Source organism: Sinocyclocheilus anshuiensis, unplaced genomic scaffold (genome assembly GCF_001515605.1).
Source record: "Sinocyclocheilus anshuiensis isolate Anshui unplaced genomic scaffold, SAMN03320099.WGS_v1.1 scaffold201, whole genome shotgun sequence".
Taxonomy (NCBI): domain Eukaryota; kingdom Metazoa; phylum Chordata; class Actinopteri; order Cypriniformes; family Cyprinidae; genus Sinocyclocheilus; species Sinocyclocheilus anshuiensis.
In genome coordinates this window covers 1,075,136-1,084,918 of record NW_015537959.1, presented here as the reverse complement: position 1 = coordinate 1,084,918, position 9,783 = coordinate 1,075,136, and the positions used below count along the sequence as shown (strand labels likewise).

Genomic DNA, 9,783 nt, shown 5'->3' with positions numbered 1-9,783 from the left:
AGCGACCCCTAGAGGACGCAGTGTCTCGTTCCCTACTCAGGGAACCATGGTTACATAAGTAACCTGAGACATTATCCTGTACACTATTTTGTACTGTAAATGTGGAAACCCTAGATTCATGTTTTATTTGCATATTTATGAGGTCAATAATGATGGGCACATTGTATGGAAAAGTGCTAATAAATATTTAACTTGAATATTTAAAGAAATAATTAAGTAATTTAAAAATGTAATTAATATTGATTTGATTTTAATTCATATTTAAATACATATTTAATGTTTGAATCCATGGGCAGTGTGCAAGTTCAATGCAAAGCATTATGGTGCTCTTGATGGTTTTTATAGTTGAGTTCTTCATTTCCCGTGTGACTGTACAAAATGAGCCGAAATTTAAAGTGGGATCTCCTTACAAGGACATCAAACTACAACATAACTCCGGCGAATACTTACTGCAGCTCCAGGTATTAAAAATATCTACTGAACAAATAAACAATTTGTGTGTGATAATACTATGTGGCTGTTATTTCACACAAGGTTTTGGCTTTTCAGTGATAGCTGATGATTTAAGAGAGAATGTACTTGTACTCTTAGCTCACAAATCTTTAAGCTGACATAGATTAGTGTGTGTGTGTGTGTGTGTGTGTGTGTGTGTGTGTACATACAGTGAGTGAAGTTATGAAAACTTGTTCTCTTTGTTCAACTGAGAGCTTGAGTTTCAGAGCCTGTTAGAACAAGATCAGAGTTAGCGAATGCTCTTCTCTTCTGTGAAATTTTCTTATGTAACAAGTAAGACCCAGTCTGATTTGCAGGCCTCTTTTTGAGAATCTGTGACCAAATCGACTTCGCCAGAGCTCCAAGTTTGACCCCCTGGAGCTTTATCTGGAGCTTTAAATGCTCATTTTGCCTGACATCGCTTTAATGTGTGTTAAACGCTGCACAAATGCTGGACAGAACCTATTTTTAGGCTTATTCATACTAGTGAAAGACTGATATTGCCTTGACTAATTACTTATTTTATTTTATTTTAGTGTAGTTTAGTTTAGTTTTGTGAATTTCCACTATTACACCTCTCCATTGGCTGAGAACATCAGTTGAGAGGGAATTCCTCTGAAACAGTGTTAGGTCTTTTGCATCAATGAAATAGCTGTCCGACATTTGCCCTTATACCTTTAACCTTTGACCTTCCTTGTACTGGACACCAAATCCCCCCCTAAGGTGCAGCTGTTCTGACTCACACCAAAAGTGCCAGCACTAAGAGCACCACTTTCATGGCAAAGTGAGGTTCCTGTCTCAAATATCAGAAAGTGTGTGTTTTCACTTGTTTTGTATGTAAACTACATATACATGTCTATGCCTGTTTGAGGAATCATGCCAGCATTGCATTTTAGTGCAAACTGCTGAATGTCATTCAATCAAAACCTCATCAAGCAGTGTAGTGATTACCTACTTTTTTAAGCAGCCTTGGAACTACTGAATATTTCCCATTCATTTAGGCATTTTAAAAAGGTTTAAACCTCAAACCATAAATTAATCGCAACAGTACCAATTGAGATGAAAAGGAATGCTGACAGAAAACTTTCTCAAGCTATATTAGAACTCCTCGAGACTCAATTACGTCATTTGTTTTAGGCAGACTGCGACTAAAATGGCTGCAAATGTGACAAGAAATAAAAATGTGCAACGAAAATGAATATAAATCAAAATGCTAAATTTTTATGGAATATTGCATGCAACAACAAACAGCACGAGTCAGAATGTCAAACAAATATGCAAACAAATGACTCTTATGAACCGGTCCTTCTTAATGAATCATTCCAAAAGATTCACAAAGCAGCCTCAAACTCATTGAATCAGACTCAGTTTCATTCAGAGCTGTTACAGAGTTCACGACTGATTCCCTGCGAATCATTTTGCAATTATGTCAGATTCAAATTGAACTGATAGCAGAAATGTGATGCACACTTTAGGTTCATGACTGGCTGTTCATATAACAATGTGTAAACTTGTAACTATGAAGTCATTTAGTTCTTAAATGTTTTATTTTAGGAGTCAGTGGTTTCCTAGTCCTTTGTTGTTGTTATTGTTGTCTGAAAAAAGTTAGGGGAGGGCGGTCACCGCTTTCTCTTTAACCGTTGTGTAATCATGTGTACATACTGTATGTGTGTGTTTTAGAGCCTGTTTTCATTTGTCTACATTCTGCTTGAATTGCCTGGTGTTATTTAAACAAGCCTTTCTCTCTGACTCGGTCCTCTAGCACTGATCTGTGTGTGATATTATGAGGGAATAATCACACAGATTAATTCTCAAATGAGCTCTTAATTGCTTTAAGCCCCCGGGCATGAACAGCAGAGCTTTATTCAGTCCTCCAGCACCAGAGCAACGCCACCCAGAGAGACACGTCCCAGCATGCCTCCATTCTGGTTCTCACTTTCAGAGTTTCTGCCTCTGCCATGTGCTTTACAAGGGCCCTGATGACACTGGAGCTCCCAGTGGCCTGTATCACTTTTACACCATATCCTGTCTCTCGCTCACTCTTTTAGCCTCTCCTCTATTTCTCATCTGCAGAAATAGATCTCCTCCAGGTTGTATTTCTGTATTGTATTACTTCATTCAAGTGTTTTTGTTAAACTAGACATTTATGACAAACAGTGATTATTCAACCTAGATTTTTACATTTTATGAAGAAAATGTGAGTGGTGTTGGTCTATGTCGTGGGTAGTAGTTACCAGGGTGTTCTGGGTAGTTGCCTACTGGCCCAACTCAAAAGAGCCCACCTGTTTGTGTCTAAAATATTAACACACAAGAGTGTCCATGATAAAGGGAAAAAAAATGTTCAAATAAAATGGTTACTTAAGGATTTGAAAAGCTTACACCATTTTCAAAATTTCTTGTGGTGTAACAATGGAGTAAAAAGTAATAACATATTTTCCTTGCACCTTGAATACATGTGAGTGCACATGTATTTATTATTATTTCCAAAAATGTTTTTAAATATATTTTTGAAGCTAAAAAGTATTTTTTACAAATTTTATGAATTATTATTTCATAAATACCACTACATTTCTGAGACGCACCACATTACATTTTACATCCTGAATACACGTGAGTGCATACATCTTAATAATTTTTTTAAACATTTTCTAAATATATTTGTAAAGATAAAAAGTATTTTTTGCAAGTATCATGAATTATTATTTCACAAGTAGCCTATCAATTATTTTTGGTGTAATTGCACCACATGACATTTTACAACCTGAATACATGTGAGTTTACACATCATAATGATTATTTTCAAATGTTTTTGAATATATTTTTCAAGGTAAAACATATTTTTTATGAAAGTCAGGAATATGACATTCACATCATAATCATTAGGTATTTGGCGAGTTGCACCACATGACATTTTACAACATGAATTTACCTTGTTTGAGCGTGTCCACTTTTGACCACTTTCAGAGGTACCGAAAATGTATTCAACTGGATTCGTAGTGTAGACGCTCATGTAGTGGAGTGCATTGAACAGGCACAAAAGACGTCCTCCTCTTTGCCTACAGACCTAATTCTTAAACTTTTTCTTGTATGCTTCAATAACACGTCCCGTACACACAATATTTGATCAAAAGATCAAAAAATGCCCATACATACAGTGGTGTGAAAAAGTGTTGGCCCCCTTCCTGATTTTAGGGGGCAAACACTTTTTCACACAGGGCCATGTAGTTTTGGATTTTGTTTTCCCTTAATAATAAAAACCTTCATTTAAAAACTGCATGTTGTGTTCACTAGTGTTATCTTTTACTAATATTTAAATTTGTTTGATGATCTGAAACATTAAAGTGTGACAAACATGCAAAAAAATAAGAAATCAGGAAGGGGGCCAACACTTTTTCACACCACTGTACACCTGCCCATAGATCCAAAGAAATCAGAAAAGTTATCAAAAGTGGAAAAAAGAGACTGAAAAGGTTTGCATCTGCCTTGTGTACTTGTGATCCAATTGACCAAAACATGTCTTAATACCAGGTTTAAACAGGGCCTCGGTCATAACAGTCTGCAGGGACTTTTTTTCTTTACATGTTTCTCCATTTTGGTTGGAGCACATGACTAGAAGCGTTTGTGCCCATGTGTGTGAAAAGCCACTGAAAAGAACTTGCATCCAATAACCATAAGGATTTATTTTGCAACATTTGTTGTGATGCTTGCATGTCTCAAGAGAAACCTGGAAGATATCAGCATAAGTTCTTGACTCACATATACTCGCATTCTCTCTTGCTTTGTGTATTGCACCTTCTCACTGTGGGTCAAATGGTATGGTATTTGGGGTTGCCAAGACTTGACCAAATCCCTCCTAACAGGATTGGAGGGAGGGTTAACAAGATTAGAAAGGACTGAGCTGCCACTACGCCTCAACACCAGACCAACACACACATTTGTGTCTTCATATTTGGCCGAATCATAAATCAGACCCATAAATACGTAAAGCATGTTATGGCTTACGTGCCTTTCATTCTGCAGTGCTTAATGTAGTTTTGTACATTCATGTTGTTTCCCTGTGTAGTCTGTCGAGGAAACTTGTGAGCCTTTGATTGCAGTGAGGAAAAAAAAGAGGAAGAAGAAAAAGACGCAGACTAAACAAAACACAAATATTTACAAGACCTCATTTGAGACTGTCATTGTGCAACTCTAAAAAAGCAAACAGGAGAGGCGTTTAATACAGACAGAATTTCTAGAGGGAAATACAACACCACGCGTCATGAGAACGAAGGGACGGGGGAGGATTTATCACTTGTTTGCTTCGACAGTATTTGTGAAGTGTGGAGTGTGTTGTCAAAATTACTGGCCACCAATGACCCCGGCACAGAAAATAGCTCTCCAGCAAAGAAAAAGAGAGCTGGAGAGGGGAGGATAAATGGGGGTCTGCCAAAAGCTAAAAATACCTCAGGCGGCTGCAGCCATCTTTACAGCGGAGAGAATTTCACGCACGAGGGGGGATGAGGAGAGAAGTTGTGAAAACTTTTGGAAAATCAAATGAAAGTCAGGAAAGGAAAACAGTAGAGTAGGTGTTGAGGGGACGTCTCCTCCTGCCTCTTTTACAGCCCATTGAAGGCTGAGAGAAAAGAAAACAGAAGATATAGTTAATTGTAGCTGCATGGCAACTTGCTTTCTTTGGTGGACTGATAGAAACAACATGGACACCTTTGTCTAATACCTTAAAGGTGCATTCAATGTTTTTTTTTTTTCTTTTCTTTTTTTTGGGATATATTGTATATTGGTACCATATTGGTCAATATTAGAATGTGGTATTAGATTTATTTCCTCTGTTTTTAGGATTAGACTACCTTTGCCGTCCTGTAATGCTCACTTAAAGATAATCTTTAAAAACACTACATTTAACTTTATTAAATTATTAATTTTAGCAGATATGCTTTCGTACTGTACATTATAATGTTGTGATGCCTAAATTCACTTAGCTTTTCAAAAGAAAATTCTAGCTTTCAGTGTTTTATTTTTGTTTAATTAGACAAAATAATGTAGAATTTTCGGCATGAAATTTGAATTTATCCTGTCTATTTTCTAAATACATGGTAATGTTGTTGATCTTATTGTGAACGATTTTAATGTTTCATTCAAATAAATTTGACCTCGTAATTTTTTTCTTCCAATAAAATTTTGTTCTGGTGACATATGCTTAAACCCTGCCCCTTTCTGCCTCCATCCAATCAACAACCATTGGCCTGAACTAAGTCCCTGCCATATTTTTTTTTTCTTAATTTTGATAATCGACTTTTTGATGTACACTTTGATGTACGTCACTATATGGAAAAAAAAAAAAAAAAGTTATGTCGCTACTTCCTTTTCATTGCCATTCTAATAACTACCATTTATCAGTTGTTTGCCAGAATTGAATTATTCAGAATAATATTCAGTTCCTCAATATTCAGTCACTTATTCGTAACCGTTATTTTTGACATGCTTTATACTGACACCTACTGGTGTAGATGAAGCATTACATACTTAAAAAAATAAAAATAAAGGTTCTTTATTGGCATCGCTGGTTCCATGAAGAATCTTTAACATCCATGGAACCTTCTTTTATTTTACAAAACGTTCTTTATAGTGGGAAAAGTTTCTTCAGTTTATTAAAATGTTCTTCACACTAAGAAAAAAATATACTTTATGAAGTGTTTTCTGAAAGGTTCCTGAAGGAACCCAAAATTGTTCTTGCAGCCATCCCGAGAGAACGACTGGCCTCAAAACCCCATAAAAGGCTCTGTACTCCCAGTTTTTGTTTTTTCAATAAAGGCAAACTCACAAGGACAGGGACATAGTCCGCCACATTGTACTGCCATTTTGGGTGTAAAGCACTACTTCCCTGTCACCCTCACGCTTGCTTCCTCTTGCTGTTTTAACTTGCGTTTCCTCATTAAAGCAAGCAACTTTTCCTCACTTGCAGACAGGCGCTCATTTCCATATAGACACTCAGGGGTTTGTTGTTGGATTTGCCAGAGGCTGTGGAAGTTTCTGAGACTGTGGAGCAGTTGGCCGTCTGTGTGTATGGAAGATTGGATTTTAAAACACTCGACATGCATCTGAATATGACCGTGTACTCTGAAGTTGTCATTAAACAACACAAAAGCCTTTTGTTTTAATGCTGTGTGGTTTTCTTTCCCTTCCTCAACACACACACATACACACATGTATGTTTGTGTGTCTGCTGTGATTGCATTAGAGATGTTTGGTATGCAGTGGGACAGGACCTCTCTATTTAGGACAGCTGGCCCAAATGTAATTGGAAAATAATTATGGCTTAGGCCTTTTAGCAAATTAAAAATAATCTTTTGGGGGAGGAGAGGAGAGTTTAAACACAACACCCCACTCTCCGTTCCACTTTAAAGGAATGTTCCAAGTTCAATACTGGATCATGCTGTCGATTACCACAGAAAATCATTGACTCGTCACTCAGTTTGTAAAAACACAGAAGTCACATTTATCGGAATGCCCATTTGTGCCATTTCCGGTCAAACTGTCTTTTTGTCAGGTAGTGATGAAATGTGTGTGTGTGTGTGTGTGTGTGTGTGTGTGTGTGTGTGTGTGTGTGTGTGTGTGTGTGTGTGTGTGATTTTACGTATTTAGCTTGAATTTAGTTTTTTTTTGTGTGAGAAATACTGTGAGTACATATGATCAAACTTGTCAAGGATACTTATATTATACTATACTATACTACTATACTATATACTATACTGAAAAAAAAAACTTACAGAAAAACATTGCACATTAAATACAGGTAGTTGTATTATTTGTATTGTTTTCAAGTTTTTACTTTTCTATATTTTAGATATTGATATTTAGAAACACCTAAAAATCACATCAGCTTCTACAAAATTAACAACAGTCCTAGCTTTTTTTGTGAATAAATTTAAATTTTCTTCAAAAAATTATCTTAGGACATAAATGGCAAATGGTCTCATGGACATTTTTGCAAAAAACACATCTTCCAATTTAAAGATTTAAAACGTTGAACCACAAGTGACTTGACTGGGTAAACTCGATGGAAATTATTATATGAAACTTTATTTGTAATTCAGTACTTGTGAGGCATCATCCAAATTTTACTCCAATCAAACCGTAAAATGTCATTTATGCCACTGAATGCTGTTAAACTCAATACATCAGTTGAGATATGGTGGGAATTTTCATGACTTTCTGAAAAAAGACTATTCTTCTCTGATGTGCAGTGTGTATAACCACTTTGTAAGTGGACAGATGAATTTAATGGGAGTGAAAAGTGTGTTTCTTTTCTAAAAGTTCACAAACCAAAATTGCCCATACAGTAATTTATTAAGCATTCTTATACAGTGGTTGGTTTATTCATTTGTTTATTTGAGTTACTCTCAGGTTATTCCGGTTAGTTTCTGTTTGCACTTGTGGTGACAAAAATCAAGCTACTCCCATATTGCATGATGGTCTTCTTCTGTTCCCTGCGTCTCTTTAACCTGCTCCAATTCATTATCGCCACTCACCGGCTCCGTGCCCAGACATCTGAAATGTGATTGGTTTGATCAGGTCACATGCTCACTGATATTCTCCAGTCTTCATTCTGACTGGCTGCTTTAGGTGACAGGTTGAGTCTTTGCCCCCTTTAAGGATGGATTGTTAGTGGAGGCTAATATTTGTCTGTTTGTCAGAGGATTATGACCGTGTGGGGAAAATGTGCAGTGTTGGGGTGCCTCCAGGACCAGGGTTGGGAACCACTGGTTTAGGGCAGTGATGGGCAAACTTGGCCCTTCCAGGCCACTTTCCTGCAGTGATTTGATCCAACCCTGATATGACTCACCTGCCTGTAGCCTTCCAGTAGTCTCGAAGACAATGATTAGCTGGTTCAGGTGTGTTTGATTAGGGTTGGAGCTAACCTCTGAAGGAAAGTGGCATGGAAGGGCCAAGTTTGCCCAACCCTGGTTTAGAGGGACTGATTATGACCTCATGACCATGTGCATGTTAATTTCCAAACTCAAGTCACCAGATGTAGAGGATTTCCTGTGTGTGTGTGTGTGTGTGTGTCCGTGAGGGGTTGGGTATTTACTCTAACGTGTATCAGTACACAGGCCCTGTCCCGGCAGACCGCGAGTCTCCGATGACGCGGAGCGAGACGTCCCCCAGCCGCGCCCAGCATCCCTCGCCCACACAGAAACCCAACACCTGCTGCTTCTGCTGGTGCTGCTGCTGTAGCTGCTCATGGTACGACCCACTCACCTGTCTCTGTCTCCACATGGTACATTCCACTCATCACCACTGCTAGTGTTACATTCCATCAATCCTTCACTGTGATTATATTCACCTCTATATAGAGCGCTGCAGTGATGATGTATTTTGTAGGCCAACCAGAAAGTTAGCGTCACTTTAATTCTCTCTGCAAAAACTCCATAGGTTTTTTTCTGTTCGCTTTTGGATTATTGCAGAAAACAAGCTTTGTGATCAGCTAAAATTTGTGATTCTTAAATGTTTTGTTAATGATAATCTTCCCAAATTAATTTTGTAGCCTGAATACAATCATCAGAAGTAAAAAGCTAAACATAGGCTATAAACAAACTACACCATGGTCGTGTGACTTCAATGTCACCATCACTTAGCTTCCGTCAACTCTTCGGTTTTTATTTAAAAAGCATTTTCCCTGAAATTTTGAGTTGGAATAGGTTGATTATTAATGAAATTAGGCTGTAAATGTGAGTAAAAGTATAAAAAGTGAATACTGTTAAAGTGAGTAGATGAGTTTATCTCTTCTCCTGATGACATTTAATGTTCCCTACAACCTCTGTAGTCTCATTTAGCCACTTGTTTGTAACCACCTTTTTCAAGAATGACGTTTTTTTTATGTCCCAATACAACGTGAAAATCACCACAGACCTTATTTCAGGCTTTTACCCACAAACCCATTTAAAAAAACCATTGACTTTAGGATGGAACTGGAAGTGCTAAAACTCATTTCCGGGTTTTTGCCTACACAAAAATGGCATCCTTGCAGCCTTCTTTTGGTATGTTATATAGATTGCCTCAGCGCCACGCCTCAGCATTTGGTTCATTCCAGCTTTGTACGAATTGTATTGATTCATAAATTCAATTTATTTATTTAGTTTTAGAAAGGGTAATGTAATGATGAATTAAATGTGCAATTCACTGTTACTTATTTCACATGCAAAGCAATTTAAATAGAGGTCTTAAAGGCACAGAAACCAATAAAAACAGTATGTTCATTTTTAAAGAAAATGGAAATGAAAAACTGAATCAAGA

At 37.2% G+C, this 9,783-nt stretch overlaps 1 protein-coding gene across 4 annotated transcripts in view; it reads left to right on the top strand.

Moving 5' to 3' along the window:
- LOC107666537 (regulator of G-protein signaling 17-like) overlaps window positions 1-9,783 on the top strand; it is a 35,479-nt gene that overhangs the window by 16,637 nt on the left and 9,059 nt on the right. For all 4 annotated transcript variants that reach the window (XM_016457936.1, XM_016457930.1, XM_016457943.1 and 1 more), the window contains one exon: window positions 8,594-8,733. In XM_016457936.1, the coding sequence (XP_016313422.1) occupies window positions 8,594-8,733 (140 nt within the window). The remainder of the gene's footprint in view (window positions 1-8,593; window positions 8,734-9,783) is intronic.